At 32.3% G+C, this 17,770-nt stretch overlaps 1 protein-coding gene across 3 annotated transcripts in view; it reads left to right on the plus strand.

Annotated features, from left to right (window-relative positions):
* Positions 1-17,770, plus strand: part of LOC124369577 (retinal-specific phospholipid-transporting ATPase ABCA4-like) — a 94,438-nt gene that overhangs the window by 44,757 nt on the left and 31,911 nt on the right. For 2 of the 3 annotated variants that reach the window (XM_046827610.1, XM_046827612.1), the window contains exons 10-12: positions 7,118-7,268; positions 10,143-10,213; positions 17,474-17,633. In XM_046827610.1, the coding sequence (XP_046683566.1) occupies positions 7,118-7,268; positions 10,143-10,213; positions 17,474-17,633 (382 nt within the window). The remainder of the gene's footprint in view (positions 1-7,117; positions 7,269-10,142; positions 10,214-17,473; positions 17,634-17,770) is intronic. The other variant, XM_046827611.1, reaches the window with a different exon arrangement.

Here is a 17,770-nt window from a genome sequence, read left to right on the forward strand (position 1 = left end):
GGTCTTACTAAGATGATGGAGTTTTAATTCCAAATTAGAATAAATATTCTGAAAATTTCCATTTAGACTATCATTACTTCCTCCTAAGAGGATGACTGGACTAGTATCATCCCATAAAGAAGCAGAGTCAGCCACTTGAGTTAGAGTAGTGTTAGCTCGCACATACCCAAAGCAGTTCTCTTTGCCATTACTTAGCTCCTCCAATTTTGATGACAAAAGTGAACCTTGACTATCTGAACAAAGGTTCACTTTCATTTTAAACTGAAATTTAAATGTTGTATCCTTCATACCAGTTTTACTTTTCCCACTATAAGATTTATCAGTACCAATATTATTTTTGTTAATATGGTTCTTAATGCAATGATTTTTATCATATGATTCATTTTCTTTTGTACAAATTTCTGAGAGTCTATCTAAAATGCTGTACTTATTTGCAGTAACAGTCTGTGAGGTTGTCTTATCTTGCATCAAAGAACGCCGATGGTTAAAGCGTCCCTGCATACTTTTCCTTTTCACCACTGACCACTTCTCTATACCAGAAATAAGACTTAAAGAATCTTCAAATTCCTGTTGACACTTAGTATTTTTTTCAGCTGATACTTGTTCCTCAGTCATCTTGCATGTCTCATGTGATGGCTGTTTCTCATGAATATTTATTTTCTCTTTGGACTGGTTTGTTTCAAGATCTCCTTTGCCAGATATGTTAAATATTAGTTCTTTAGCAATTTCTTCTTTCAACTCCTTGTATTGTTTATTATATGTTAAGTAGGTCATAATAGCACGCTTCCGAATTACATCTGAGTCCCTGACTTCAAGATCACCAAAGCATGCCTCAACATCAAAGGTCTCATATTCTGTCCGAGCCGATATTCCCCTCACCAACCATTCCACAAAAATAAGCAAATATATACCACATTCAATGCCATTTCTCTGCTGTGGAGAGTTTACTATATTGAAAGAACATGGTCCCGATGAGCACATATAAGGCTCCAGCTTTGTGAATACAACTTTAGCATGACTCAGATTATAATTCTTGATTGAATCAATATAATAAAATGTTTCATCTGCCTTGCTATAAAACAGTAAGCTCCAATGAGAACCATTGACCTCCATTGCTCCTTTAGAATCGTTAATTGGAATGAAAATGTAAGATTTACTCATTATTTCAGGTTCCAAAAAACAGTCAGTATTATTAGTATACTTAAAACCTTGGCTTATATTTGGGTTCATGAAATAGACATTTTCTATTACATTGCTTTGAAGCAGGAAATCGAAGTACAATGAAATTGAGTCATCTAGAATCCATTCATTTGCCAAGAGTGTATTGCATAAATTAAAATTTACATAATTTTCATGTAGGCCTAGGTTATAGTTTTTGTTATTACAATTTTTGTTAGGATTATTCAGTTGTTCAAATTGTGTTATTTGCAGTTTTAGGGCAGTTTCCAAGGACTTAAAGTTATTTATTTCACTCAAAAAATTGATTTTTTCTTTATCTGCATTTTAGTTGATCAATCCTGTTGTTAAGAATACAATTTTCCTTCCTTAATAATTGGCTTACTTCACTGTTTAAAGTAGTTATACTGTCATTGAGTTCATTGATTATATTGTTTTTATGTTTAACATCTTCAATATAACTTGATAAATCCTGAGTTAATTCCTTAATAATGTTCTTGTGTTTTTTTTACATCCACCTCAACATCTGCCTCTAGACAGACAGAAAGTTCAAGCTCCTCTAACCGCAATGATTTTTCTTTTTGTAAGGCCTTTTCGATGTCAGTACATTTAGTTTCTAATTCTTCATTCTGTGCTTTTAATAAATTATTTGTTATTACTGTGTCTTTGTATTCTTCAAGAATGTTAGTAGTCACTTGCAAAATATTTATAAAGTCATTAGATCCGTATCTGTCAATCAACTGCCCATACATACTATGCAACTCACAAGCATTAATAAAATTATTTAATGGTAATTTAGTCAAAATATTGCCAATAAATTTACCGTTGAATGGTTAAAATATTATTTTGGCTATTTATTTGATTATTTAAAGAAAATTATTTTGTTTTGTTGTTCACCACCTCATCATAAGTAAAAATATCGCAAAATCAAATGGCAATCCATGTGGTGTCTGTGGCAAAAATTCAAAGTTTGGTTCCATATTTTGCAATGGACCCTGTAGACAATGGAACCATTTAAAATGTGTAAATCTGTCTTATAAAGAAGTAAAAAATTTACCACTAGCAGAACAGAATGTATGGCAATGTCCTAGTTGCTCTGAAAAAAGAAACAAATTGGAGGAATGTAAGGATTTAAGCCACGATACTAAAGAGGACCCTAATGAGGTTGAGTTTGAGGATTCTCTCTCTTTGGCCACAGAACTGGGTAATGCGATATTACGTGAGAATGAGGAATGAAAACAAGCACTGCATGAATCCAGAAATTCAAAATCATGTTATGAATTAGAGCTAGAAGACAAACTAATTGAAAAAGAAGAATTAATTAGAAATATGACAGTAGCACAAAATAAAAAAGAAGATGAGTTGAATGCAATAATTAAGTCTTTAAAAAATAAGCTTATAAGGGAAAAAAAACTAAATGTGGAACTCGCAACTGAAGAAAAAAGGGAGGATGTGAGCTCACTGAAGAAAATCAGTAATGTGATGTGTAATAAATGTGAAGTTTACAAGCAAGAAATAAAAATATGATAGTCTCAATTAGATCATTGGAAGCTGTGATTTGTGATTTGCAGAATGAAAATGATGCTCTATTGAAAGAGAACCAATCAAACACATCAAAACAATACGATTTCAAATGTTCTAACTGTTTTCCTGTTATGAAAAAGATTACACATGCTACTAAGTCAATGGAATGGCAACGTCCTAAATATACATCTAAAATTAATAAAGAGAAGACTGCAGTTTCAGTGTATTGTCAAAATAAATGTATGGTTCTCTCTGCAGACGATAAACATGAAAATGAAAATGCTTCAATGAATACTTACCCAAAGGAAAATATTTTTACTAAGACTTCTGATAATATGCCAAAAAATGTCAAATCCGTGAAGAGAGATGTATTAGAAAGCAACAAACAGTGCTATACTAAGCCTAGACTGTTAATTATGTCTGATAGCCACGGGAAAACTTAAGTAATATTATACAACAAAATATAAATATTAACGTAACAGCTGTTGTGAGATCAGGTGCGATGTTAAGTGGTGTTTTCAGAGAGGTGAATGAACTAACACTTGGCTATAATCAAAACGACTTTGTCCTTGTCATAGGTGGCACCAACAACGTAGAAGGCACCAGTGTTAAAGATGTTTTGAATGACTTTGACACATTACTGGAGATGACAAAAACACCAATCTTATAGTTGCTTCTCTGCCTATGAGACATGATAAGCCAAATTTAGACGATAAAATAAGTTTAATTAATGAGCAGCTAATTAACAGAATTAAAAGCGCAGCCACCAACATTAGACTTCTAGAACTTCATTTATTGCCCTGTGATCTCTACACTCGACAAGGCATGCATTTAAACCGAAAGGGAAAAAGGAAAATTGGCGAGGAAGTATTGAGATTGTTATGCGACTGCTGTTTTAACCACGCTGCAATCACAAAGAAGATCAGCCAACCCTCACCAGAGGATCCTGTCATTATTGTTGAAGAGGACATGAATACAGTGATACATAAACTCAGAGACCAAAACAAAATTGCTTTTGCCCACTGCATCTCTGCTGACTTTCATAGTAATAGGCACATGAGTGCGGGTGTGGCAACCACATTTAAAAAACATTTTAATACACCTCTGGCTTTAGACTTTGTGAGTGAAAGGTTAACATACCAATTACTTAATGGGACATCAGTTTATGGGTTGGTTACTAAACCTACCTATAATTCAAAACCTACTGTACAGGATTATGACACTGCTTTTAAAAATTTAACACAACACATTAAGCAAAGAGAATTGAGCTTATTGGTCTGTTCACCAATGGGATGTGTTAGGGACAACATTCCCCTTGAACTTTTTATCACCAAACTATACCAACTACACCTCAACACGAGTGTTAAAATCATGGTAGTTGTCAGTGATGAACATTCCACAAGAGTTCTCCGTAATGGCCTTACTTATTTGGACTTTGTGAAGGGCCTACGATCACAGCTTGAGATAATGGTGAGGAAAGATTCAACGGAAAACTTCAGTTCCGACAAAACTTCACTTCAAGGGTCCACTACGAATCTTTGCTGCTCTGACATCGAGACAACACTCGAAGGTCCCACAACCAGTATGGACGACCAACTACACTCCCCAACAGGGACTCCGGTCTCCTCTCTTCTCAACTGTTCAATTTCAGACTCTGAAGTGCAAGGTTTCACAACACCAATTGTAACAAAACCACAATGTCCATTAGATTTAATTAATAGTTTACATGACCAATCACAAAATCCTAATCTAATAATCTAAATTTACCATTGAACTCTGATGAAGTAAAAAACTTGATCTCAGAGCCAACAAAAATAACTTAAATTTTTAAAATCCTTGTCATGATATTCCAGATGTTTTCAAATCTTCCATTGTAAATAATAAATTACAGTTATTTCACATTAATATTCAACATTTACCTTCAAGAATAGAATTCTTGAAATAACTGTAAATGAATTAAATCCTGATATTATTGTTTTAAATGAGCATAAAATGTTGGATACTGAAATAGCTATTAATAGCTAGGAGATATTAATATAAATGTTTTAGATAGTAATGACAGTAAAAAGTTGAATGATGTGTTAAATTTGTACAAAATGAGGTATCTAGTTAATTTTCCTACTTGAATCACATGCAACACTGAATCAGCTTTAGATAATGTTTTGACTAATTGTAATGATTTCTGTATAAAAGTAGAGGGTTTAAATACTCAAATATCTGACCATGATGGTTTGTTGGTGGTTGTAAATATTTTTGACAGTTGCAGCAATAATGTAAATACTAATAAACAAGAAAACAAGTTTGTGATTAAAGAAATTAGGGATTTTAATGAGAGAAATTTGGTTTTGTTTGTTAAGTTTTTAGAAAATGAAACTTGGTTGAATGTATATAATGCTGATGTAAATTGCAAATTTGATGTATTTCATGAAATTTTCGTGTATTATTTCAATATATGTTTTCCCAAAATAAAAAAACGTTTACGAAACAGTAACAAAAGTTGGATGACACAAGATCTAAAACTAGATAAATTGAGAATCATACAGTTAAGTAATTGTGCTAGAGCTACTAATGATCATGATTTATTCAACCAAGTCAAAATGTTAAACAAAAATTATAAGAAAAGTTTAGTTGATAGAAAGAAAAGTTATTTTCAAAATAAAATTGACAAATCCAACAATGTATGTAAAACAACCTGGAAAATTCTGAATTCAGAAATCAGTAACAAAAAGAAAATCTGTAACAACATTGAAATTGCAGCTGACCACTTTCATTTCCTGGTGGTCCTTAAAAAAATTTGTGCCTCTACGCAGATGATGCTAGTTTAAAGATTAGTGAAAAATCATTAAATAATTTAGAAAATAATTCAATATTAAGTCTAACAGGTATGAACAATTATTTAAGTAACCATAATTTATTATTAAATGCAAGTAAAACCAATTTTATCATGTTCTCAACAGGGAAAAGTAAACAACCCATTGATCCAGTTATAAATATCAATAATAAAGTTTTGAATAAAGTAACTTCCACAAAATTTGTAGGTCTAATTGTAGACGAAAACTTGACATGGAATCTCCACATTGACCATGTAGTAAGTAAAGTTAGTTCAGGAATATATGCTATTTACCGAATGTCCAAATTTCGTTCAATTAATACATTAAAGGCACTCTATTATGCACTGGTCGAATCATCTGTCGCTTTTGGTATTGCTATTTATGGTGGTACATCAAAGCAGAACTTAGATAGAATTCTTCTTCTTCAGAAAAGAGCTATACGAACCATGTTGAATCTAAATTTTGACGTTTCAGTTCGCGAACATTTTTCTCACTTGGGCATTATGACTGTCTACAGCCTTTATGTGTTTCATACCACACTACATGTAAAACAATTATGTAATAATAGTTTAATTCCTAGACTAGGTGACAGACATACATATTTTACCAGACATAGAAACGAAATTGCCATTGACTCCCATAGGCTTGAATTTTTCAACAAAAAAACATTAAGCGCAGGTGCAAAATTTTTATCAAGGCTTCCTGTGGAATTGAGAGGCATTGACAACTTTAAAGAATTTAAAAAAGAGCTAAAATTGTATTTAACAGAGAAACCATTGTATGGGTTAGCTGAACTATAATTAACTTAGTTCTTTTATCATATATTTTATCAATACTGTATATATATGTTTTTTAGTTTTTAAGTTTTTTATAATGACGCCATTCAATGTATACCACTGTATACTTTATGAATAAAGTTATTTTCAATTCAATTCAAGCATGCTCAGCCACTTTTTCCTTCAGCTGACTGTTTACCAAATCATTCTTATCGACAGTGAAAAGCTCCAGCTCACAATTTAAGTGGTTTTCATCGGGGTATTCAGCTATGGATTGTTCAATTTCCTGCAGTGCTTTATTAAATTTAAAATTTTTTGTTTTGGGTTTTCCAAACTTAGCTTTATTTTTGAAATAAAAACACGTCAGATGATTTTAGTTTTGCCGATTCTTGAGTGCCATAAAATTCAACATTGTAAAATGTATTTTTATCTTGGTCTACAATGTCTGTGATTCTAGCAGGCCAAGGTGGAAACCCCATTACTTTTGCAAATACCCTGTCTCCAGCAGCAAAAGCAATTTCATCATCATTTTTCATTTTTAATGTGATTTTCAGTGGATTTTTTTTAATTACAAAAAAGAATTAAATACAGCACTCCAAGTTTGAAATATGCATTAAAAATGATTATATATATATAGTAACTAGATAGCCTGATAATATAGTAAAGGAGTACCTGTACCCAACACATTACTGGTAGTGTAAATAAAAATATACCAAATTACTACTTTATCTATCATTTGAATTTTTTTATGTCAAAACTTAAATACTAGTTGTAATTAAATATTTATCACTTATGAATTTTGTATTGCAGGCATTGTTAATGGATTTGACTGGTAAGGGTGTTACAATAAGCACTCTTTGGACAGATCCTGGCTTCAATATCGGGAATTGTCTTACCATGCTGTGTGTTGATATTCTGTTATACACACTGGTGACACTATATCTGGATTCTGTTTGGCCTAGTAAGTGTTACAATATAACTTGAGGTTTCTGGATCACTTCCAGACTCACAGATAACATGATCTTATCTTCAATTTATTGAAGTTGGCTACAAATTTACCGGCCATATTCTAAGAGGTCAACCTAAAGCACTTTTGAGCTATGAACATTTTTCATTAACACCCCTATAAGAGCTAGAGCATTTAAAATTTGAATGTTTTTATAGCACCTGTACTTTTTGAACTAATGCCAGCTGAATTAAAGATCCTAAGTACCTTCTAGCTGGAAATGCAACAGTAGCTTTTCATATATGTCATGTAAGGGTGATCCCATCTTCAAGCTCATTCAGTATTTTCATTTTTACTGAGAAATATTCAATTTTTTAAATCAAATCAAATTAAACTATATTCATTCATTTGCACAGTTTGTACATCAAATAGTGTCAATTTAATGAAAAAGTAATCAATTTACAATATATAATTGTTATGTAAAGTTTATAATTTAATTTTTTACTGATACTTAACAAGTATTAAACAGTATACACTTACTATTACAAAATGTATTAAGGTCCTAAGGGAAAGTGCTCAAATTCTTCTAAAGAATATAAAGTTAGTCCTACCAAAAAAGTAAATTTACCCTCACTTTTTATATAATCAGGAATTTCTCTTAAAGATTTATATCCTACATATAATGTTTTTTTTAAATATAATTCCAAACGTTGACAAGGGATCATAAATTAATTTTTATATCTAGTGTCATAGTAATGCACCACCTTACTGCTACTGATGGATGTTTGATATTTAACATACATGATGGCTTCAAAAATATAAAGTCCATATATAGTTAATATATTTAATTCTTTAAAAGTTCTTTGACAGATTAAAAAAAAATAATTTTAAAATGGTTCTGACAGCTTGTTTTAACTTTTAGTATTGCTTTGAGATTTTCTTTTTTAGTAGCCTCGTATACACACAGTCCATATGTAACGTGAGACTGAATGTGAGAGAAATATATACGTTTTAAGGTGTCAGTTCTGCAAAAATCAGACATTCTTCTTATTGCGTACAATTCAGAATTAATCTTATTTATAATAATTTTGGCGTGAGCATCCCATGATAAGTTAGTTATTGTCAACTGTTAGCCCCAAAAATTTAACTTCTTTGGCAAATACTATTTTTTTCCTTTAATTTCAATGAGTGGAGTAATTGCTTGTTTGTTTTGTTTTGTTTTAAAACTTAAGCATTTTGTTTATCCTTGTTTAGATATAAATTGTGAGAGTTAAAAAATTGTTGTAAATTAGCCAATTCAATTTAGGATTTAATTTATATCTGTTCTTTTGTTTTACTCGATATTTTTAAATTCAAATCATCTGCATATAGACATAGGCTTGTAGATGGCTCAAAGCTTAGACAGTTTTTTCTACTAACAAAGTAAAAGGAGTGGTCCTAAAATATATCCTTGGGATACTCCTAGCTCAAGTTATTTTTCAATTTAAAATTTATTTCTACAAATTTTTGCGTACTTGTTAGGTGTGATTTAAATCACTGTAATGCTTTTTCACTCACATTCATTTCTTTCAACTTAAGCAGCAACGTGGGATGATACACACTGTTAAAAGCTATTGACATGTCCATAAATACTCTGGCATAAAAAGTTAAAATTAGTGTCAATATGAACATCCAGAAATTTAGCATTATTGGACTCAACAAAGTTGGCATCGGTTACTATGAGTTTGAAATTTAAATTTTACTCCTCCAAAGGTTCTATACACAATAATGGCCTCAATAGTCAAATTCCTGTTTCAAACACTCACAAAACATCACACGTGTAATGGAATGGTTTTGGAATAGATGGAACTAAACCGGTTAGTTTTTCCTCCAAAAATCCATTCATATATTCAAAACTGAATACTACACTAATACTTTATTAAACATTATATGTAATATATTCATTTTTTTCATCATGGAAGAATGACAGTCAGTGATAATATAATGAATTAATCACTTTATTCACAAAAACATGGCTCTTGATTTTCATCATAACTGGAATAGGCAAGTAAAAACAGTAAGCTTACTTCCATCCAAATAATCAATACCTACATTATCACCAATTATATCTTTATTGTTAAGCCTTTATAAGTATGGTAAACAAGTTTTTGTTTTAGGTAGCTCAGAATAAATACTTTACAGTATTTAGAAACAGGTGATAAGAAACAGAAAAAGTATTATCTATTCTAAAATTGGCAATTTGTTCGATATTTTTGCCAAACGACGTAGCACAGATGAAGGTAGCAAACTCATTTTTCCTACTTCAGCCGATTAAAAACATTACTGTTTGTCTTCTAAAGATGAGTTTATTGACTTGTAAATTGAGTATATTTTATTGATCACAAAGTTTTTCTATTACATTTGATTCAGGGTTTAATTTAGTTTTAAACCAAAGGAATGGTTCGGGTTGATTTCCCACCTTCTTAAAAGATTTGAAAAATCAAATTTGTCATTAACTTATCAAATTTAGATAACTCGATATTTAAGATTTTTGTATTTAGATAACATGCTAATTTCAACTTAATTATTGGTTTTGACTATCAATCAGTTGATTATCCATAAATCTGTTAGACCCCACAATATAATTCAACAGAAAAATATTTGTATGTATGGATAATAATGTGTGATTATAACACTATTTTTTATGCTTTTTAATGCACTGGATTAGAATTTGTAGAAAATATGCAATTATGATACTAACTAAAAGAAACAAATATACAAATTTTTTATTTTTACCCAAAACTAAAAAGTAACCAAATTGACTGTTCCTTATGCCTAGTTGCTGCTTCTTTCTTCTCTTATAATTATTTAGTAAAATGTTGTTACTATTGAAGTGTCTGTTTGTTGTAGGTAAATATGGTGTCAGAAAACATCCTTTATTTTGCTTTCATTATTTTGGGAGGTACAAAGAGAATACAAAAGTAAGTGTATATATAATGTTAGTAATAACCACAAAGATGTGATAAACTGTGCCTAAAACAGTTTTTCTATCTTGAGCATATATATGTCAAAGCTTGTACATGTCAAAAACTCAGTACCAAAGGGTTTGTCAGTTAAAGCCAAAAAATTATGTACTGGTGGTGCAGATTTTCAAACATACCCAGAAAAACTTGGAAATGCCTTTGTCAAAAGAAAATATTCTTCAAAATTCATAAATAATCAAATTAAACACTTTAATGTTCATAAAGCCCAAAAGAATGATGATGTAAAATTTATAACAAAATATTTCCCTGGTTTATATAAAACAAATAATATTCTAAGAACAGGTATTCTAAGGTACGGCCCAAATTGCCACCTACTGAAATTTAAAATTCAGAAAATAATAAAAATTTTAAGTGCTAACCCTGTAAAGACAAACAATGTAATACTTGCAAAATTATGAAATCTTCCAATTCTTTTACTAGCAGTAAAACAATGAAAACTTATCCTATTAGAGGAGAAATTAATTGTAAAAGTAAAAATGTAATTTATCAGTTAACATGTACAAATTGTGCAAATGGATTATGTTGGATTGACCAAAAACCCATTGCACATAAGAATGAATAATCATCGTGGTTCGTCTAAAAAACGATTAAAAATTGGATTTTCCAACACGCATTAGGCCATCAACAAAATTTTGAACAATGTTATTCACTGAGGTATTTGAAAAGTACCTGAAGATGTAAAAAAATTTATTTAGAAAATTTAGAACAGGCATATCAGTTAATATTAAAATTAAAGTATCCTTTGGTCTGAATAAAAGATGGTTCGATAAATTGTATCCACTATGTATTAATTTTTTTCTGAATTCTATTTATCTTTCTCTGTTCATGATATTCCTCTTGGCTGTTAATCACATGTTCAAAACTTTGTGTATATTTAATTATGTAAATTTCTATTTATTTATGTTAATTTTCTTTGATGTACTATTTTATTTTATTATTTTTTGTTAATCCTTTTTGAGAACGACAAATGCAGAAATATTAAAGGACATTTGTAACGAGAAGTCATATATATACACATACATTTCTTTCTATATTTCTTTTGGCTCACCAGGCTGCTTTGTTATGCCAGTCGGAAGAAGCAGTTTGCTGATATTTTGAGTAGTAATAGGCAGTAAGAGGGGCTGTTCATATTACTTTTAATTGTAAGAAACAGTCTCATTGTTTCCTTTTGTATCTAAAATAAATGAAAGGTCTATATACACAAGATGGCTCATCTATATTTAGTACAGTGGAACCTCGATAAGTCGGATTAATCGGGACCGCGGCCGATTCGGGTTAACGAAAATCCGGGTTAGCCGGAGAATTAGGTAAAAATTAATAAAATACGGTATACTTACAGATAAACTCCATTATAATTGTAAAAACATCAAACATATGCACATTAAATTATTATTAATCCTTACTGTACATTTATAACTGTTCATTTCCTGGTAAAAAACTCAGTCAGCTTTGGTTGTGCCAATGTCGTCTGCCGCTTGCGTGCTGTGCGATCCCGCAGTCTCTTCAACATGAGCCGTTATTGTCTGCCCCTAACCACAGAGTAACGTCATTTTCATCGACTTCAGAGCAGCCATCAATATTTTGGAACATATCCAAAAGTTCTTGGGGCTGGACATCGTCTGGAGAGTCATTTTCCATATTACAGTTCCCCACTGGTTGAATTATATTTTCAGGCAAGTCGCATACACCCTTCCACAGTTTTTTTCCAAGATTTAATTAAGCTGATTCTAGTCACGTGTTCCCAAAATTCTGCAGTTATGTACATTACAGTTTTTACATTAAGTGTTTTGAGAATCTCAACTACACCGTGTTCTCCTTCATTGTCAATGATTGTGCTTAGCATCTGTCTTCTGTAAACCTTGATTTTCTCGAGAACCCCCTGGTCCATAGGCTGTAATAGCGCTGTTACATTAGGCGGCAAAAACTTGACGGTATTGTCCCCACTGACCAGCACATCTGCAGACGGATGTAAAGGAGCATTATCAATTAGTAGGACAGCTATAATTGGCAACCCACAATCTTTTAAATATTTCGTCACACCTGGCACAAAACAATAAAAAAAACCAGTTTTTAAAAGTGTTGCTGTCCAACCATGCACTTCTTTGAGACTTGTAGACAACTGGTAGAAAATCCCGATTTACGTTTTTCAGTGCTCGTGGATTTTTCGCTTTTCCTATTAAGAGTAGAGGAAATTTATGCTTCCCCGAAGCATTGCTGCAGGCCATTATTGTCAATCGGTCTTTGCTTTTGTTGTATCCCTTTGCGTCTTTTTCAGTTTTGAGGCCAAAGTTTTGCTCGGCAACATTCTGTAAAACAGACCTGTCTCATCGGCGTTATATATTTGATTTGCCATTAAATTTTCTTCGTTAACAAAATCCAAAAACTTGTGTTTATAGTCATCAGCAGTGCTGTTGTCCCCAGATAGATTTTCTCCTGTGATAGATAGTTGGCGAATACCATACCGTTTTTCCACCTATCCAACCATCCTTGACTCGCAGTAAAATTTGGTTCACAATCAGGCAACTGTTTATTCAGCTTGATTGCCTTTTCTTGAATGATAGGCCCAGACACTGGCAAACCACGTTCCCTTTCCGCACAAAACCAAACATACAAAGAGTCTCGTTTTTAGCTTTCTTAGCTTTGCACCGATTGCCCAAACTGTCTTTTGTTATCATCTTGAAACAAAATTCTTCGATTTTTGTCCTATTTTCTTTCCATCCGATACTGTAGATGTACCGACACCATAAGATGCTGCAATTGTTTTTAAAGATTCGCCTTTATCAATCCTACCTAATGCCTCTAGTCTCTTTTCCATTGTCACTAACACATGTTTACGTTTTGTTGCCATCGCGTAGATAAAAACAAACGCACAACAAAAATGAAGCACACTATCTGAAGCACGATTGGAGAACAGAAGCAAACAATACAGTACACTACACACACAACACGGGCACAAGCGAGCGGAGCGAAGTAGGAAAGGTACTGAGGGGCCAGGCGTGGCGGTAGCGTGGGAGAGGATTTGGGGAAATACGCGTCTGTTATTGTTTCCGAGAATCCGGGACAATGACCGCCACTCGGCTGCCGTGTGCCATGAGTCACACACTCACTGTCGTACAGTCCCATCAAATACTGATACAACATCGATTCATGGATACTATACCACTCAAAAATATTACGTTTTTATTATTGATATGTTTGTCTGATTTTTTATTTTTTTATTGAAAATCGGTCCGGGTTAGCCGGACTTCCGGGTTAACGGGGGTCGACTTATCGGGGTTGTACTGTATTTATTTGCTATGTAAATAGAATTTATGTACTTTGAGAAAATCAACTGTATTTTTCTTATCATTATTGGTTCTGGTCTGGGAAACCAATAGACAATAGACAAATTCTTTATCTACCAATTCTTGGAGAATTGTAACTCCGTGAAGTGATAATAACTAAAATTAAAACACATTTTCAGAAAAAAATTACAATTGTTATAATAGTAAATCACAAAAGGTGTGAGTCTAGTCAATTGTCAGTTTCTTCTCTTCTAAAGTACTCTTCAATAGATAAAAAGAATTCTGCAGCAGCCACAGCCTCACTTTAGTCTTGAATGTCTTCGTATTAAGTTGAAGTCTTCAGGCAGGTAGTTCCACAGTTTTGAGCTCATGTATGAGGGCTTCTTCTCAAACAGAGAAAGACGATGTGCAGAAAGATGGAAATCTGTTACTCATCTGGTGTTCTATTGGTGTGTTACAACTTCTGGTAAAGCCACTCTCATGAGCAAAGGATACTGCCTTCAGCACATACAAGGATACTACCTACAAGATTGAGAGGTTGATAAAAGCTGTTTCAAAACTTTCTCTCGATAGTAAGTCAGCAAGTGCTCTTACTGCCTTTTTTCTGGACCACCAGTATGCACTGAAGATTTCTTGTGGTAGAACCACCCCAAACGACGAGACCATAGCAGAGCTTAGCTTTAAATAAGGCATAGTAAGCTGTTTTAGCTGATGCTATGTTAGTGACTGCTTTTATATTAATGCTATACAAGCTAGTACTTAATTTCCTACACAGGATGTCAATGTGAGATGTCCATTTGAGGTCTTCATCTTTTGTCAGTCCCAATTACTTTGCCTCTGCTGTTGCTTGGACTTTAGGCTAGTGCACAGTTTCTCCTTCTTGCTTTGAATACAAGTTGCTGAGTTTAAGCTTCATTAACCACTAGGTCGTTTTGGTTGCAATATTGTACTGCCATATTCATTGCTGTAAATGATAAAATCCCTAGGTTTTATGAGAAAGGATCAAAACCGTGTCGTCAGCATACATTAGAGTCATGGCAAATTCGTTTAGGTATTTGAATCGTTTATAAATAAAGTAAAACGAACCGGACCCAGGACTGATCCTTGTGGGATACCCCTCAGAACTGGAAGTGCATTAGATGTAACTTGTACAATATTGTTAATTTTCTTTTGCCATATTTCAACTACCTGTTATCTGTTGCTCAGGCAACTTCTGAACCATTTAGCCTTAGTGCCATATACTCCCATGGTATTAAATTTTGGTAACAGTTATTCATGGTCAAGTGTGTCAAACGCTTACTAAAATCCAAAAATATTGCAGTAGTTATATTCTTAGCTTCTACTTGGTCGATGATGTGTGCAATAAAAGTAGCAAGAGCTGTAGATTTTTTGTGAAACCGCGCTGTTGTTCAGTGAGCAGGTTATGAAGTGTCAGGTAGTTTAAATGGTGGGTGAGTACTATTTTTTTAAATAATTTTTGAAAATGTTGAAACCTGTGAGATTGGGTGGTAGTTGGTTGTCTCACCTTGATCACCCTGTTTGAAGATTGGAATTACTCTAGATCATTTCAGTGGACTTGGAAATTTACCAAATTGAAAGGGAATTTTTATGAGGGTAGTCAAAGGAAAAGCTATTTCATATTTGCAGGCCTTCAACAACTTTGGTGAAATTTCATCAACTCCTGCAGAGACCTTAGCTGGAAGGGAGTTGATTATTTCAATAACTTCTTCAGTGGTTATCTCCTGGAGGTGGAAGGGCACATGTAAAGCTGTTGAAGCACTATTGCAGCTATTGTAAAATATTAGGGTTCAAATAGCAGTCAGCCATGGTTGTAAAAACAGTATTAAAACGTTCTACTATTTGCTGAGGATCATCACAAATTTTATTGTCAATTTTAAGTTCTTTGGAGTCTCCTAGTGACTTCTTGATTCTTCTATCATTGTTAATATATTAATAATATTCCAGATAGTTTCAGACTTATTTTCTGATCACGCTATTTGGTTGGCTGTTGATTGACATCTGAACTCTTTTATTTTCAAATCATAATTCTTTTTCTTGGTGGTATCTTCCTATTTGTGTTTTAATTAGTCTGTTCAGGATTTCTTAAGAGGTTAATTTTATTACTAATTCTGTCCAAATTTTTGTAAAGAACTGTTACATTATCAAAACAGGCTTTTTGTGAGATGTCTTTTAATGAGCTAAGTTGGATTTTAATTTGCTATTTATCATATTGTTGTGACATAAAAACTCTATGGTTGAAGTCTGTGAGTCAGAATCTTTAAAATTATGACCGGCATTTCATGAATTTTAATTTTCTTTTGCAGTCCTGAGATAGTTTTCTCGAGTTCTCTTATTCTTGTTGCATAGTCATCTACGAGCTTCTAGCCATAGGTGTTTATCTTTATTATGTTGGAGTTGAAGGTCTGCATTTAATTATAATAAATGTTCTATTTATTAACAATAATAACACATGCAGGTGAACTTGTAGAATCTGATTTATTCATTAGAAAAAATAGATACATGATTAGAATTTTTACAGTTTAACAGTGTGTGTGTGTGTGTGTCACAAAATTTAAATTATGTCTCATGGGACCCAAAGAAAGGATTACGGTCATGCTTGTTATGACAGCGGTGCTGATAAGCCGTGGCTGACAGACATACAAACAAACACGTGCATTGTACGCTTCTAAACGTTTTGTCTTGGCATGTGTAACTAGTACTGGAAATTTTTTGAGGTTGTGTTATAACCAATACCCAATGGTGGTTTGATTTTATTTTGAAATTAAGACATTCGTAAAATGTTAAGTATAACCAATGATCTCTATTGAAAAAAGCAATCCATTTCAATGAGGTTTTAACATTGGTGTTTACAAAACAAAGAAGACTACAGATTTATTGATGTTGGTAGGGCCTAATTTAAATAAAAATAAATTGATGTCAAAAGTAACTTTGTTATAAAAAAATAACCATACTATTTAATTTAGTTTTGTTTTAAATTAAGAGAAGACTTTGGTTTTTTAGTTTTACAAATAAATTTTAAATGTTATTTTCTACCTATGCTTTTAACCTCTTAAAAATCTTTTAATTATTGAGTTTCTAAATATTTTAACATCAATATATATATATATATTTTTGCAAGACAAATGTTTTTGCTAAAATGTCTGACGAGCTTGTAGCATTTTTGCTAAGAAAATTTTCATCTCAGCTTAAACTCTGGTATCTGGTACATTGTAGTCTTTGAAAAGGAAATTCCTTACTTTGGAACAAGATTTACAAACCATTTTCCAGAAGGGCTCAAGACCTTCAATGATATCAACGATATGGCAGGAGAATCACCAGATGGGTGCATGTCCTCTCAGAATTCAGCATCTGAGAGTTCATAAAATAGGGAGAATATAAATAAAGACCAGTTTTACTGTTTTATGCATACATTTAAAAAATCCTACTATTTAACTATGTTTATTGTGAATAATGTATTTCATCTGGATAGATTTTGTGACAGTTTCTAAGTTTAGAGGCAAAGAATTGTTAAAGAAAGAAATTCTGATTTTGAGAACAGCAACAAAGGTATCCTTTAGTGAGGTTCAGATCCTTCTCTAATTGCACCCCCAATGTTTAATTTACTTATCCCTATTCCTATTAGTTTGTTATGGTTCTAGTGAATTAATAACAAATGAGTACTCTAATTGCAAATATTTCATAAAAGGGTGTCTATCATGATGATCATAGGATGTTACAGAGAAGTAATTTGTACAGGATTACCATATTATTTTTAATACCTTAAAAATAATCTTAATTTTTCTTCATAGGCTCGCTCATAAATTTGATTGTAACAGATATAAGCTCATCTTTGAATATGTTTTAATATTTTTTGTGATAATGTTAAAGAAACCATTCTTGAATTTTCTTTCAGGAGGACTTTTATGAAATGGAGGCCACAAAAAGGGTTCACACTCCAACAGACAATATAGAAGAAGTTTGTGAAGAACTCCATAGTAAAGAAGCCATTAGATTAGTTGGTCTGTGCAAGACGTTCTCTAGCTGCAAAAAGTCTTCTGTCACAGTTCTAAATAGTGAGTCATATGTATCCCATATAATATCAAGACTTTAAAAAAAAAGAAAATCAGTACCACAATGCACTGAAAGTTTTTTATGCACAGTAGAGACATCAAAATAAATTAGTTCATAAGCTTAAACAGCAATTATCAAA

The sequence above is a fragment of the Homalodisca vitripennis genome, chromosome X, assembly GCF_021130785.1.
Source record: "Homalodisca vitripennis isolate AUS2020 chromosome X, UT_GWSS_2.1, whole genome shotgun sequence".
NCBI lineage: Eukaryota > Metazoa > Arthropoda > Insecta > Hemiptera > Cicadellidae > Homalodisca > Homalodisca vitripennis.